The sequence below is a fragment of the Gopherus flavomarginatus genome, chromosome 22 (assembly GCF_025201925.1).
Source record: "Gopherus flavomarginatus isolate rGopFla2 chromosome 22, rGopFla2.mat.asm, whole genome shotgun sequence".
NCBI lineage: Eukaryota > Metazoa > Chordata > Testudines > Testudinidae > Gopherus > Gopherus flavomarginatus.
In genome coordinates this window covers 10,976,718-10,993,253 of record NC_066638.1, presented here as the reverse complement: position 1 = coordinate 10,993,253, position 16,536 = coordinate 10,976,718, and the positions used below count along the sequence as shown (strand labels likewise).

Below are 16,536 nucleotides of genomic sequence, written 5' to 3'. Positions count from 1 at the left end.
CTAACTTAGATGTTTTTTTCCCCTCTTTCCTTCTGGAGTCAGCTGTTGGAAATGCAATTTCCATTTTACCCATATGACTTGTGCTAAAAGCCAAGATTTTCAAATAAAGGACTCTAAAGTTACATCTTTATTTAGGCTCCTGACTGACTGACTAGGATTTTTCAAAAATGCCCAGTACTTGACAGCCCCCACTGACTTCAAGGGAAGCTATTGGCTACTTGGTGCTCTTGAAAATCAGGCCACTTATTAGAAGCTTAACTTCAGGTTTCTGTTTTTGACAGTCTTGGCCATAAATGTTTAGACAGGCAGGATTCTGCACAAGACACAAGGTAAGGGCACGTTCTGGGGGAGGAATAGTTAGGCGACTGGTATGGTGAGACTGCTGCCTCCTATGGCCAATATTGTCTCATTGTTTCCTTGCGCTCCCCACTTGTCTGAATCCACTTAGATTGCAAGTTCTTTGGGGCAGAACAATCATTTGTTTTTACAATGCCTGGCACAATGATCCATGAGTGGAGGCTCATCGGTACTACCACAGTGCAAAGAATTAATAGTAACATCATTTGTCTTGGTTGTTCACCGAGCAGTCTGAGGTTTTTCAGAGGGATCGTCACATTTAAGAAACTCCAGTGAAAGTAGCAATGGCTATTTATTTATATTTTTGATCTAGATAATCTTGAAAGAATCATTCTTTCAGGTGCTGCCCTATCTGAAGGAACTCATGAGTCAGTACCCTTGTCTATGAATGTGGCTATGGCTTTAGGGTCAAGACTGGAATATACCATATAGTTCTAGAATACAATGAACTCTAAAATAGTTGCCAGTTACCCTTGAGGAGGCCTTACTGCAAAGCAGTGATTTATAATTTGGGAGCCTTTTGAGGTGCCATACAGCTATAGAATCTAGTTATGTTTGGCTGTTAATAAACAGAACATCATGTAACCCTAGTGGGACTGCAAGCCAATCAGACATAGACTAATACCGCATGCTGTCAACTTGGCTGGTGTTGACCCGTGTTCATTACTTTATTCAAGGCTTAAGAAGTATGCTTCAATTCTGTTTCACTGTTGTTTAAAGATCCCTTAGAAGAGTGTCATTTAGCTGGAGTGGTGCATCAACTCACCCTCTGTGTTAATATCTTGGGTGGTATCAATACTGCCAAACTTGAAAATAACAAATCTCGCTTTTGTAAAGGCTAGTAAATAGCTTGCTGATGCTAATGTGAAAGAAACAGCGAGGGGGCGGTGGGAAGATCTGGAGAACTCAAGTATTAAGGGCTGGATGGGGAAAGTATAATACAACTCAGAGTAATACATCCCCTTGAATATTCCAGGTAAATTTGCAGAGGACATTTTTGGAGAGCTGTTTACTCAGGCCAACACCTTTGCCTTTCGGGTGAGCTCTCTAGTCGAGAGGGTCGACCGCTTGCAAGTCAAGGTCACTCAGCTGGATCCCAAAGAGGAAGAAGGTAATGGAGAGGAGCACAGCACTTGCAGACCGAGCGTGCTAAAGAGCGCAGAGCTCATGGCCTTGAAATGAGTTTGAAGCTGTGTGCGCTGGAGACTCATGTGTTTCCCCTTCCACTAACAGGGACTCTTTCCCCTACTGCCTTGAAAAACACTTTGCTAGTGACATGTGGAGTGGTTCCAAACAAGTCTGTTTCTGCTGGAGTTGGTCACTAGCAAGTCTCCGTGTCCAGTGGTTGGCTATTCAGTAAATAGATTGGCAACATGATTTTCACACTGTGTTTACACTGAAATTTGAAACCACCTTAACACTTTTCTTGACAGCCATATTGAAACAGTTTCAGATCTCAGTGTAGACAGGGTTGGAGTTTCTTTACTCTTCTCAAGAGCATTGTGGGGGAAAAAGAACCCAACCATAGAAAGTGCTGAGCGTATTTAGAACTGTAACTGAAATCAAATGTGGCTAATTGGCCTTGTGTCTCAATCACCTGGGTCAAACTGTCCTTCACTTTCTCTTTCCATTGCTTCCCTCCTTCTTAGTGTCCCTGCAAGGCATTAATACAAGGAAGGCCTTCAAAAGCTCCACCACTCAGGACCAGAAGCTCTTTGACAGAGACTCTCTCCCGGTGCCTGTCCTTGAAACATACGGCATCTGCAATACTCCACCACCTCTCAACATTCTCTCCCCTTACAGGTAATGCTGCTGCATCTTTTTAACTCCCTTTTTCCCTTGTTCGGAACGTCTCCTCCACAGTTAACTGAGAGAGGTCCTCACTCAATGGCCGGGGTCACAAACCACTTAATCAAGAAGCACTAGTCCCTAAGGAGAACGGAGTAACCTAATTAGTCCCTCGGGCATTCTCTGTTCTTTAGCTGGATTATTTGTAGATTTGCTTCTGGGGTTGCACAAATGAAGGTAGCTGAAAAATTACAGTTATGTTGTTGCTTTTGTGATGGTGCCTTAGGGAGACAAGTCTTGAATGGCACTGCATAACATTGCTAGGTGTTTTGTATATGATGTATTTTCTCATGCTTTTCTGTGTGATCTCATGGCCACTTGCCAAGAGCCTTCTTGGAAACTGCAGGACATACATTTGCATTGACCCAAACTGGTGCAGCAGACTCCTTTTGATTTTGAGCATTATCTGATCTATTCCTGGTGTCAGGTGACTAACTCAGCTTAGACCCTGGCTGTTTAACCAGCATAAAGCCCTTCTCCTTAATGGTGTAGCCATGTTATGTCATCCTGTAGATCAATGATATTCGGACTGAGGCTCGGGAGCCACAGTTGGCTCTTCAATTTCTTTCCTACAGCTTTTTCCAGCACATGATATTGAAACACTGTGAGATTTAATTATTAACCAATCAGGAGGCTTTTACTGTGTTGTTAACCAACTATAGTTGATAAAATTATAATACTTGGTCAGTCATTTTGCTGTGAGAATACTATATATAAAAACAACTAACTATTTTCTCATCATACTGTTTAAATGTGAATATGTAGCATTATAGTAAATGAAACTATTAATTCACACAACTGTGGCTCTTTTGGGTAGCTCCTGAACCACTGAGCTCTGAGTGTCACTGCTGTCAATAGTTGTAGAGCAGGGGGTCAGAGTATGAATATTTTTTAGCCCACATCCATAAATGTCTTTTGAACAGGTGAAAAGTAATTACAGATAGCTGGAGGCAGCTGTCTTCTGTGAGATGCAGCTGTACTGCAAAGTAGGAGGGTGTGCGTGTGAATGCACACTCCTGAGTTTCAAGGATGCTGCTGCTGCTCTGACTTGGGGTTCCTGAAGTGGAGAATATTTTTCTGAAAAGACGGTTGGGTGGGAAGGGAAGGAACTTGCCGAAAAGCCCCAGTACATAATTGTGTAATATGTCTTGGAGGAAGTAGCAGGAGCCCGATCTGGTGGATGGGGGTGGGCAGGATGGGGATTATCACTGAAAAAAACTCTGCTCAGCATTTGGAGGTGTGTGCACTCAAGCCTGTATCCATTGACGTTACTGTGGAGCAGGCTATCTGGAAAAGACAGATGGGGAGAGGAAGGATGGGAAGGGGCATGTGTGGAAAGAGAGAGCGTGTGTTTGAGAAGGGAGTGCGAGGACAGACATCTGCTGCTGCCTCTATAATTGTTAGAGTGGCTGCTCAGTGCAGTTCTTGCACCATACTTAAGATACAGAAATCAAAACTATAGATCAGCAAACCAGAGGAGAATCGTGGTGCAAGGCCTTGCAGGAGGAGTGGTCAGAGTTCCCCGGAGCCATGGGTCATCAACTGCATCCGAACTGATGCAGTTAGAGCACATCAGTGTCATAGCCAGTGGTACCCAAGGGAGTGATGTGGCCAGCATCACATCTGACTGCCCTAACCCAATGCATCAGGTACCCATTTTGTAGCTGGGTGAACTGGAGGTGGCCTTTGAGCGTGAGATCAAGTGAGACAGAAACCCGCAACCTTCAGAATTGTAATCAAGCGCTTTAACTATGCAGCCATGGCTGAGAAGCGGTGGTGACTTCAAATTAGGTGAGGTGTGGTGGTGGTTTTGAATGAACAGGTGGAGTGGGTGGCTCCTCAAGGGTAGAGAGGCCTCTATTGGAAGAGGATGGAGAAAGAGTACAAAATGTTTGGCCTCTTATTTCAGATCGATAGATATTGATACCTGGTGGGTATCTGAAACCTTTGGGCATCAGACAAGCAACTGACTGGCTCCTTGTGTGTGTTTCTATTCCAGGGATGATGGCAAAGAGGCACTCAAATTCTACACAGACCCTTCATACTTCTTTGACCTTTGGAAAGAGAAAATGCTCCAGGACACCAAGGATATCATGAAAGAAAAGCGGAAGCACAGGGTGAGGGGATGGGGCATCGCTGCTACATGCTAGCAAAGAAATAGTAGATAAGACAAGGTAGAAGGAAAAGCCAGAGACTCATAGGAGACAGTTTATCTTCAAAATCCAAGTTGTCGCTTTCACTTGGGTTTTTTAGAGGGGATATGGTCCAGTTTAAAATTATACTTTTAAAGAAGAATCCTTGTTGCCTGTTACCATTATCCTTGCTTATTAAAACAGAGATTTTAAAAATCTATTCTTCTGAATTTCACACAGTTTGAATGGTGACACTAGTTCATTTTGTAGTTTTGTACCATCTGTTTCCTAGCGTTCGATGCATTAGCGCAGTAAGTGTTGTGTTTTGGGTGTCAAGGGCAACCTTAGACCCTCTTTAGTACTCTTGCAGTATCTTGCAGGCATCTCTGCTCAGTATTAAAGCACCTTTGGTACGCTTTGATGTAACCGGAATATCATCACCAGTCCCTTTGAAGGAAACAAGGGATGAAGTTTAAAAATCCAGTTACTCTTTAATGTATGGAAGTGTTTAAGCTGTGTAAAACTACAAAAACAAAAAAACCCACCACCACACTGGCCCAATTGCTGCACTTGGGTGTCCTTTTAACATTAGTGAATTACAAGGCAAATTGCATTATAAAAGGATTCATTTACTATACCTGCAAGGTTTAGTTTGGGGAAATCTGACTTACATTTTAAGTGATTGTAACATCAAATCTCGAAGTAGATCATGACCTTCCAGTCAGAGTATAAGAGAGTTTTGGCCTATTGGAATCCTTGGAATGGGGTTGGTTTTAGCCCAGTTCGTTGTGGCCAGGTTTCTGCCTAACAAAAACCCTACTTACCAGTTGCTATTAAATGGCTTCCTTTTGGAAGCCTCAACACAAAGACCAAAGATGCAATAGAGGCTTGTCGACGCTATGCAGCAAGCCAGGGTGTGACTCTTGCTGTGCAGTAATGTCCCATGTTGATACTGTGGCACTCCAGGACTTTCATTGCATTGTAGCAGTTTCCACATGGGGCATTGCTATGTGGCAAGCTAGTGCACTATAGATGCACGCCTTGGCTTGGTGCACGGTAATATGCCTTTTAGGCAAGCCCTAGGCTTGGGAAACTGATCTGGCCTTCCACTCCAGAAAAGATCTTTCCTGGTCATTGTTGAGGCACACTGGTTGGAGCACGGGGGGCGGGAGTTCATACCTGTGCAGTAGTTGTTCTGTAGAGAGAGGCCGTTACTATCTCAGTCTGAGGGCTTGTCTAGATGAATAGTTTGTGCGCAGCAAGATGGACTGTAAATCTACCTCACACGAACCTGCCGTGCACTAATCGTTCACATGGACGTATAGTGCCCAGCTGGATAGTTCAAGATAGATTAATGCCCCATCTTGCCACACATTCACTGCTCATATAGATAAATCTGGATCCTTCCACCGCTACTAAATTCACTCTACTGCAGTCTCAAAGAATCCCAAGATTTTTTTAATCTCTTTAAATGTTAGTTGGCCCTGTCTCTACTCCTCCCCTCCCAGTGAGCTGAAATAAGGACAGACTAATTCCAAACAAGTTTGAAGTTCTAATGGGTCTTTCCTTCCTTTTTCTTCTCTAGAAAGAGAAGAAAGATAATCCCAACCGAGGGAATGTGAATCCACGGAAAATCAAAACCCGAAAAGAGGAGTGGGAGAAATTGAAAATGGGACAGGAGTTTGTTGAGTCAAAAGACAGACAAGGACCTGCTGGGTAAGTGAATCTGGCTATTTATTCAGCTCTCCATGAAGGGGAAGCAGTCTGGCATTGTTGGTGGTAATGCAATTCACCCTGCTTTGCAGTTTCTCCACATCTGCTGTGCAGTGTGGATCGAAATCACCACTAATCAGATTCTCTAAAGTAAATCTGTTGGTTTAAAACTTGCAAAATAAATCAAGAATCTAAAGAGTTTAAAAAAGGTGGCGCAAGTGGTCTCAGAAGCAAATCTACTTCTGCTCTTGGCTTCCCTATCCCACAGATGCAGAAATGTCATGGACTTAGTCCCTTTACCCCATCATCACTCATTCCTTTACAGCTGGGTCACCAGTTTGTCTGGCCCAGAACAGTATTTGCAAGGGCCAGAAGCAGGGCATTTGAGCATTGGGATATGGTATGGAAGGAGGGCAGACTCCGTGGCCTGCTTCCAAACCCACAGAAGCTCTTCTGAGAATGCTTTGTAGGCACCAGGCTTTCCTGGGGTTCAGGGAGGGTTGGCTGCTATCTGCAGAGAGGAGTGTTTCCCGCCACGAGAAATCAGCAGGTAAGGTGATGCTGACCCTTCTCTCCCAAGTTCTCACAGCAGTACTCAAGGTGTTAGTAACATAATTTTAATAGCCTTTGTCTCCTTGTAGTTATGGGCTGAATTAATATAGTAGCCTCTCGTGGTGAGAAAAGCTGGTGAGTAGGGCAGGCAGATGTTCCCAATGCTGCTTTGTGTCTATTTCTTTTCACACAAAGAAAGGGCTCTCTTAACTTTGGTGGTGGTGACCATTTCTTTTACTGCTTTTTCATAAGCCATGCTTCATGTTTCAAAATTTAGGATTTTTCTCCTCCTATCCAAGTTTTTTCAGCTACAGGTCTCTCTTCAGTGCCTCCTATTCAGGATTTAATTTATCTTTTGACACCAGTCTGGCAGGAAGCAAACTGAATGCCCAAAGTGCACTTCCCAGTATGCTCTTTTCTTGCCATTTGTGGCTCTTTTCACTTAAGAAAATCTTTATTTTTTAATCACACATTTTATATTTAAAAATAAAACCTGCTTTTCTTTTAATAGCCAAGTCAGTTGACTTGAGACCAGGCAGGAGGAATCTGACTGCAGGACAGCAGCTTTTCCTTGCTTTCACTATTTCCACCACAAATTCTCATGTGAATTTTACTTCGCTGTAGATTCTGATATGAGGCTTGAACAGTGTTTGTTTTTGTTTCACTGCTTTGGGTGATCTTAGTCTACTGTCAAACTTGGGGATGGCCCAAACAAAACACTGCATGTTTCAGCTTTGGATACTTTGAACTTTGCTTATGACTGCATCCACGACGTGCTAGGTGCTTTCCAGACATGCAGGAGGTGATAGCCTTTGCCCTAATGAGCATATGGTTACATTAGGACTTTTATGCTGCCATGGAGAGTATGCGATGTAAATGAGACCTGACAAGTCTGTTTTTGCCCATAATCCAGCTTTAAGAGCAAGCTTTTACCAACCCTAAAACTAACAGAAATATTTGTTTTGTTTTAAAAAAAACACAAATATTCTCTTGCAGTGTTGGCAACCCACGCACTGAATTACTGTGTTGATGTGTAAAAACCTGAAAATAAACTTGTCTAGATACTAACAATAAACCAAAGTGAGAATAACTAGTCAACTTCCATTGTCCAGACAGAGAATAAACAGCCATAATGAGTGAAAGTGAATTTTAAATGTCTAAAAATCTAAACAATTTCTAGTAATCTAAAATGCTTCAAGAAACGTAGATCAGGAAACAGTTTATGTACAAATCATGATTTGGAGCCACATGGTGTCCCTTTTAAATTAATGATTGGTATTTACTCTAGCGTATAGAGGCACAAGTTGTGACTGGGGTCCATTATGCTGGGCTTTTAACAGAATAGGAGACATTCCTGCTAGAAGAGCTTACAGTCTGAATTTTGGAGTGAGGCATTTCAGCATGATTCTAATAACTAGGCTATTTGTGATAGAGCAGCCTGCATGGCTGTATTCCTGTTTTTGTTTCCCTGACACTCCATGCTGGAAGTGCTCTTTTTGGAGGTGAGGAGGAAATTGGGTATCACTGTTCCATTGTCTTTAATTTTAGCTATCCCTCTAATGTGGTGTATCAGAATGGCAGCATTGGCTCAGACGAGAGCATGGAAATGAACTACTATCCACCACCACCGCAGTCGGATTCTATCTCACCACCATCTCCATCCTACCCAGAGGACAGCCTGCCTCCACCACCCTTGGATTTTAGGTAATCCTCGGGGAACCGTTCGGCCACAGAGAAATAGTAGGTGGTGCAAAGTGATGGAGTTAGCTGGTCTAGTGAAACCACTAACATAAGTACTGTATTGAGACCGAGTGAACCTGTCTGTCAGTAAAGTGTACAAAGCTTGTGACCCCTCCTTAATGTTTAGTTTCTGTTAACCTAGTCATAGTGAGAGACCACCCATCGGTATAGAGTTTAAGGCTGGAAGGGACCACCAGATCATCTAGTCTTACCTTGTGTACAACGCAGGCCTCCAGCACCCACACACACAACCCAATAACCAAAACTAAATCCAAGTATTACGGCCCACAGGAGACTACATTCTTACACACCACAGGCAGAGAATAGGAAGCACCAAGATGCACCAGTGCCCAAGGACCCCCACCCCACAACAGCAAGGAATTGATTAAGTGAGATATACCAAATGATCCTGGCAGTGTGTGTGTGTGGGTTGCTGCAGAGGAAGGCAACGCCACGCGCCCCCCCCTCCACCCCCAAGGTCACTGCCAATCTGACCTGAGGGAAAATTCCTTCCCAGTCCCACATATGGTGGTCAGTTAGACCCTAAGCATGTGAGTAAGAACCAGCCGGCCAAGTACCTTAGAGCGAGAACGCTCACTGCCACCTCAGAACCCTGGCCTTTCCTGTCCAACATCTCATCTCTAGCCATGGCCGTACCTGATGCTTCAGAGGAAGGACATTAAAAAACACCCCAGAACATGTTTTGGAAGGGGAGGGGAATCCCTTCCTGAACACTGCAGGTGACTGGCTGAAACCCTGAACCATGAGCTTTTAGGAACATAAGACATAAACTGGAAGCGAGCTCCAGGGCTGTTAAACCCTGCCCCCTACTATCACAAGCAACCCCATCATACAATAACACTCTTAAATTTGTCCAGCTCTCTTAAAATTAAGTTAAAGCCCGAAACTTCCCATAATACCCTGTATAACAGGAGAACATTATTCCACTTTTCTTACTCTGTGAATTCTCTATATGTACACTTACTATGCTGAAGCACCCATTCTTGTATTATCAGGGTTCCATTAGATAATCTTGGCCCAGTTTTGGATGCCCAATTGATCTGTCTCCCTCTTCAAATACAAATGCTTGAGAGCATTTGGTCCTGCATCCCCAACAGCACTCTGCACAGAAACAGTCCCTGTTACTGGGTTCTTAACGCTATCACCACTTTCCCCTCTGATCTTTGCAAGTGCAAGGTGTAGGTGCTCTGAGACCTCAGAGTTCAAGTTCTTGGGGTCCTAGCGTCTCCTATAAGGTCTGAGCATCCTCATATCCCAGAGACATCAATGTTCTGCAGGATCAAGTCCATTACACACCAATTCCAGAATGGCCTGATACTGGCTAAAGTCACAGAGGTCTAAACTAGAGTATCTTTTAAATAGTAGGAACCAGAAAAGTGCGGCAAAAGTAAATATATAGAGGGAATAGGTGACTGACAAATGCTATACTACTAGCTTGACTGAAACGTATCAAAAGGCAACATAGCTTGTGAGTTTGAGTTTCCAATACAATCTGTCAGCCTGAGACAGGCACTCCATCCTGCAGCAGCTCTCTAGGTGACAGTGGAGATGAGTGCTTCAGATAAAACTTGTCCTGGTTTATGCAGTTACTTAAAGGCATGGCTGCCCCCTGAATCTCTTATTTGAGAAAAAGGGTGGAGGTAAATCAGCCCTTCATTATAAAATGACCAAAGTCTCCAGGATGTATCAGATGGACAGCTTAGGGTGCATGTTACATCTGCTAGGTTTTGAGGTGAAAGCATTCTGTTTGCTACCATTCAGTGTAAGCTTCTTTTTACCAATATGTAAGCTAGTAACACAACACTTTCTGGGCACTAGTGTTTCCTGCGAATGGAAAGTTTATTCAATCATTTATGAATCCATATTTCCCTTCAGTGTATATTGGATCCCATTACCTTTTTTCCTTAGACAAGAGGTGACAAATCATCACCAGTGCTCCAATAAAGAACCAGTGAATGGGTCTATACCGATATGTGTTAATAGCATATGAACTTGCATAGCACAGAAAACAAGAACTAAAGGTTAGCTCGATAGGCATCCCTGCTTAGCAGCTGAATGGATACAGAATGACTGGTGTTGCTCTAGAAGGTTCTGAGCTGAAAGGGCAGTCTGGCCTCTGGCAGAGAGAGATTTGGTGTTTGGCTCGTACAATGTACTGTTACTGTGCTGGCTGATGGGACGTCTGATAGCATTTCTCTCAGCTGCAGTGTCAGCTGTCAGTTGTTCTGTTCTCCTAGCCAAGAGTAATGCAGCAGGATAGTCAGCACTAGGACCCTAGAGAACTTCAGTAAAAACTGAGAGTTGGAAGGGATAGCTGGACAAAATCCTCTCTAATCTGACTCAAAGCTAATGGTATTCTTTCTCTCTCTACCCCCACCCCCAATATTACTCTTTTCTCCTGCAACAGCTACCCAGTAGACAACCAAAGAGGTTCTGGTTCTGGAGGACAAAAAAGATCCAGCCTGGTCAGTCCAAGCCATCCTCCACCAGCTCCTCCGGTTGGATCCCCATCCAGTGCCAGGCCAGGCTTTGCTCCGCCTCCTGCTCCTCCCCCCCCACCACCAATATCAGGAATTCCCCCGCCACCTCCTGTAGGATTTCCAAATTCAGGGATGCCATTGCCACCATCTCCTTCCTCCTTCCCTCCTTACCCTGAGTTTTCTGCCCCTCCTCCTCCATCACCTCCAGCTGCAGAATACTTCACTGTGCCCCCACCACCATCACTTCAGCCAGTAGATGGTGCTCCTCCCCCTCCTCCCCCTCCTCCTCCTCCTGGTCCCCCACCTGTGCCTTCCAGTGGCATGGATGGTGCACCAGCTCCACTTCTGCCTCCAGACTCCTTGGCCTCCAAGCCAAAATCTTCCTTGCCTCCTGTTACTGATGCCAGAAGTGACTTGCTGTCAGCTATCCGTCAAGGTAAGCCCTGGCTGGGATTTTTATGTATCCTCTTTCCCATAAGCCTAGCTATTGTCTCTTCTGAGGGAGGTTCTAGGGCGCGGGAGCCTGGGATCCATCTCATGGGCAGCACTGCTGCTGGCTTGCTGCTTGTGACCACACCTACTGTGGATGATCTAACCCAAAGAGAATTTCAGCACCCCGTTTCTCCCCGATGAGGGTGCCCTCTAGTTTTCAACCTTTGCAGGTTGCCCCACGAGTATCAATGGAGCTCCCAAGCTGCAGTCAAACTGCCTTTAGAGCAGCAACACGTAGCGCTTGGGTGGAGTGTGGGAAGCCAGCTCCTCTGGCTTCCTCCTGTCGCCCTTGCTCCAAACCTATCCAGGCTGGGTCAGTGGTTTGACTTGTGTGCCCCCTTCTGTGCAGTCGTTGTGCCAGGCTGCCCCAGCGCAATCCAGGCATTGATCAGGGCCTGCCCAGGGCTATTCAGAGCACAGCATTGGAGCAACAGTTCTCTGTAGACCCTGTGAAATCTCCAGCGGTTGAGTGACCACCTCTCTGCCTTCTTCCCATTGCCAGGTTTCCAGCTCCGCAAGGTGGAGGAACAGCGGGAACAGGAGAAGCGGGACGTTGGGGGCAATGACGTGGCAACAATCCTTTCTCGCCGCATCGCTGTGGAATACAGCGACTCTGAGGATGATTCTTCAGAGTTTGGCGACGACTGGTCTGATTAACCGTGGTCCTGCTCCCCAGGCTCCTCCTCACTAGCCTGACCCCTTTCTTAAAGAGCCAAGTACTTCCTAGGTTGCCAAAGCCTTTTAGCTTTTCCTGTCTCCTCCAGTAACCGAAGATGTACCAAGGGGTTTCAGCAAATCACCATTGGCTTTGGCAAGACTTGCACTCACCTTTCCAAAAGGTCTCCTGCAAGATGCTGTGGGTTGCAATGTTGTTTTCCAGCAGGAGGGGGAGTGGTGCTTGCTCATTAAAGGAAACTTAAACCATCAGATTTGCAATGCCACAGAACAAGGCACAGTTAAAGATCCTTTGGGATGGGTTTTTTTTAAGTTAAAAATCGATGACCCTATTGCAGCCATAGGGCTCTTCAGAAGGACATTTTCAACCGGTTTTCTCACTGCAGCAGCAGCATATAGGATATAATGGACATAACTCTCTCTTCCTCTCCAGTTAATATTGGGAGTAGTGCTAGAAAATGGGCTTAAAATGTCTCTTCTAGGCTACATCTCATTATTAAATAACCCTTGCAACAATCCATTTTTTGAGTGATGGAAGCATCACTTTTCCAGCATTTCAAAACTAACCTACCTAAAAAGCTCTCTCAAGCTGTGGGGCTGCAGGGTGCACTACATGAAAACCTGGGGGTTAATTTTTCTTTAAAAGCTGCCTCTATCCCCTCCAATAGCCTGGTTTGTGCCTCCACCACTGCTGAAGGAGGCTGAACTAAGAGACACCACCTTAGCAAAACGCTAACCTGGCTGGCTGCCCACTCCGGGGGGTGCAGGGACATTACCAAGTCAGGAAGTTTACCTGCCGCTACTGGTGTGCTGAGGGAACTAAGCAGTGACAGCTGGGGCTTGCTAGGTTCTGCTGTCCTGGGAAGGTTTTTATCTGTTACCTGGTGAGCTCAGCAGTGTGTCTAGAGCAGAAGATGTAACCAGCGGTATTGAGTGGGAAGAGGCAAGCTCTGAGCACCAAATAGGCCCATTTGTTCAGTGTGTCTACAGTTAACTTACCGGCCAGGGCAAGGAGGTGAAGCATCAGTGTCTCATTTGGCCTATTCAGGGCAGCACTTTGGTCAGTTTGAATTCAGGTGCTTTTCATTGAGGTTGATGGTGCACTTTATGCAGGGAATTGAGCAGCAGAAAATGCCAGTATTTAGCCTATGCTGCTGTCTCCTATCCTGGGGGAGAGGGTTACATGTTGCAAGGTCTCTCTGTGAACCGAGTCAGCCATCGGTAGCATTACATCTAGCCCATATTAGCGGTTTTCCACTACTTCACATCCATGGTCCAGTAGTTAATTCTCAGAAAAGGTTGTAGTATCTCCTTTACCAGACTAAATTTACAAAAACCTGATCTGCTCCCAGGAGGTGCATTACAGGTAGGGGTGGAAATGGGGATTTTAGATTAGCTAATTTTAGGTTTTGTTGTTTTTATTACCTTGTTAAGTTGAGTGCAAGCACCTCCAACCGGATAGATAACACAGACCTCTGTGTAGCAGGTGCTTGTTTAATATCTTATCTGGGCTTGACTTTCCAGGTCTCAGTCAGTGTGACATCCTAAGTTTTTCACAGAGATCACAGCCCATGTGATTCATGGATGCAACTAGGGGGGAGAGACAATGCAGCTCTGCCTTTACTTTTCTAAAGTGTTTTGCCAACATGTGCCTCTCCTTCCCTTCCCTCTATGACTTGCCTTATTACTGCTTTTGTATATCTAAACAAAGATGTCACCAATACATGGGACACCAGATACAGCCAGAGGTGGCCATATTGCCAGGGGAAAAAAAAAACCTCTTGGGTTTGTTTTTTTTAGTGTTTAAATTCTCACTTTTCTGGATTCTTGCTATTCTCTTGAATACTTTCCCCTTTTCTAACGTTTGAAAGAGACTGAATGAAGTGGCCTAGATCTTAGGTTTCTCTAGAGGCCAGAGGGCCATGTTTTTGGGTGCTGGTGTTGTCATGTTCCAGTCTGACTGTAAAGCACCAGTGAAGTTAATTTATTAAACCTCTGCACTGCTATATTTGGCAGCAAGCCAAGTGGGTAAGGTGGACTCCTAAGAGGGCATAGGGCTGGTCTTCATTATGTGGAGATTGATGCTGCAGCAGGGGTGGATTTAGCGGGTCTAGTGAAGACCATAAAGATGCTGAATTGATGGCAGAGCATTCTCCAGTTGACCCTGGTACTCCAGGTCTCCGAGAAGAGGAAGGGAAGTCGACCGGAGAGTGTCTCCTGTTGCTGCAGCACAGTGAAGACACCAGGGTAAGTTGACCTAAACTATGTCGACCTAAGCTTCATTATTCACATAGCTGGAGTACCGTAACTTAGATTGATTACCCCCGTAGTGAAGACAAGCTCATAGGCAGTGAAACTGACACTGCTTTCTGATGGGACAAGAACATGTGAGCAATATTAGTTCCAATCCTCCAGCGACCATAAGCCATAATGTACTCTAGGGCACTGAAAATTAGGAACACAAAAATGCCAAACTTGGCTTCTTTTTAAATTGCTTTGGCTCCACCTGGCTCCATTTCATGACGAGAAAGATAGTACTCCTTTCATTCAAAGCTTTGAAAGGTGCGATATCCCTTGTGACCTTAAATGGATAATCCATCTGTGCGTAAGCCACCAGTTGGATTGTGGAGAAATAGGGTTGGTGCCAGATGGTTCTGTGACCAGTCTCATGGCTCTGCCCAGTTTTCTTAATATCTATGCAATAAAGCCTGTCCCTTTGTACTGAGTGGCCATAAAAAAGCAGTGCCCACTTATGCTGATCAGCCATCCCATCAATAGAAGGAAAAAAAATTTCTTTATTCAAGTCTAGTTTAAAAACAATTCTGCTTTTAAAGTCATTGAGGTCCTTAGGAGTGGATCTAAAACATCGGTCCTCACCTTGGGGGAAATAGCGGGAGGGGAAGAAAATAGGTGCCAAGAACAACCTCTCTGCAAGATGGTTGTACCCAAATGGCTCTAACTGTGGGGCTGCAACTCATTCATGCAAGGGGCACATGCTTGGCTGAACAGCCTCCTGGCCACTTTGTTGGTTTAACGTGTTCGTAGCTTATTTAGTATGACCATAAGTGCATTCCAAACAGCACAGTGGAGGGAGCTGCCAGTGTTTAACAAATCTGGGGATGAGAATAAGAGGCTGCTTTTTTTAAAAAAAAAATAGGTGTTCAGGCACGCCTTTGTTTTTCTGTCCAGTCTAACCCAGGTTACGGGTTATGCAAATCTAATGCAGCCATCTAGCCAGTGCTTCTATTGGGAGTCATTTGCCATTGGATCTGCTTACTCGCGCTGTCACTTCACAGAGCATGTTTGGACAGGTCGGGTTGTCTTTCCTTTCTGATCCTGCTTAAGTATTCTCTCTCTCTCTTTCTCCTCAGCCGTAGTGCCTGGCTGCTTCTCTCAGTATTTCCCCCCCCCACACACACACTTGCACGTGGGGTATGCTTACTAGGTTTCCAGGGCTCAGCCTGGGGGCTCATCTGCAGTCAGTGACCTTCATTGGTTCTCCTCTCCTTATCAGTCACAGTGCAGCAGACCAGATCCAGGGAAGAGGCTCTAGGAAGTCCCAAATGGCCAAGAAACTGTGTGTGAAGCATAACTTCGTGAGAGAGAGAATTGCAGTTCATGGACTTCTTAAATATGCCTGCTTTAAAAGTGCCTGTCCTGGATGGGTCAAGCCCATCTCATAGCTGCCCTGGGTCAAGTTTTCTGTGTCTGTCTTGTTCTTTTACAAAGCCTTGAAGTGGGATGTGGATCAGATTTTATTACTGTATTAACGTTATTCCTTTTGATTCATTTTAGAAACTAACCAATTTTTTTCCTGTCTAAAATGATGTAGAACTAGAAAAGCCATAATGCTTCTGAAGTGCCTTATTTCCTATATGATATAAATATATTTATAAGAGTAATTATTCCATTTGTAACCTGAGAATCTACCCTGTGCAGAGGTTGTGTTGGTGGGGAAGAGATGCACCATGTCTTATAAGGAGCCAAATGAGTCTTATGGTGTGAAAGGAAAAGGAGTGTGGGAAAGGATTCTCTGGGTTGTGAGCAGTGGGGGTTACTCCCTTTCAGACCAAAGGAACGCAGAGAAGTATCAAAAACGAAACCCTGTTAAAGTCTCACCAGCAAAACACTGTACGTCTTTGGCATCGAGGTTAACAACTTGTTTTACCCCACAAGTGAACATTGGCAGCCAGATTCTGGTTTGTTATGCCAGTGTAAATCAGGAGTAACACCGCTGGCTTCAGTGGAGTAGTTCTGCCTTTACACCTATGTATCTGAATCCAGAATCTGGCCTTCTCTGTTTTTCCTAGTAGTACCTATTTTCTATTTTCCTCTGTCAGGTGCTGTTTAGCCAGGCTTTCATACTGCTTTTTTATAGTCTGCTTGGTCTCTTCTCCTCCCCTCCTCCCCCCCCCCCCCGATGAAGATCCTTATTTGCAATTTTTGTAATGTACATGTAAAAATCTTCCTTTTTTAAAAATGTAAACTTTAAGAAAAATCTTGATAAAACCTTTCTATCCAATCAA

At 44.7% G+C, this 16,536-nt stretch overlaps 1 protein-coding gene across 5 annotated transcripts in view; it reads left to right on the top strand.

The window, feature by feature from the left end:
- Positions 1-16,536, top strand: part of WASF2 (WASP family member 2) — a 41,316-nt gene extending 24,780 nt beyond the window's left edge. For all 5 annotated transcript variants that reach the window (XM_050932033.1, XM_050932036.1, XM_050932034.1 and 2 more), the window contains 7 exons: positions 1,334-1,468; positions 2,007-2,160; positions 4,205-4,322; positions 5,923-6,053; positions 8,151-8,306; positions 10,771-11,279; positions 11,838-16,536. In XM_050932033.1, coding sequence (XP_050787990.1) covers positions 1,334-1,468; positions 2,007-2,160; positions 4,205-4,322; positions 5,923-6,053; positions 8,151-8,306; positions 10,771-11,279; positions 11,838-11,992 — 1,358 coding nt within the window. In that variant the 3' untranslated portion in view covers positions 11,993-16,536. The remainder of the gene's footprint in view (positions 1-1,333; positions 1,469-2,006; positions 2,161-4,204; positions 4,323-5,922; positions 6,054-8,150; positions 8,307-10,770; positions 11,280-11,837) is intronic.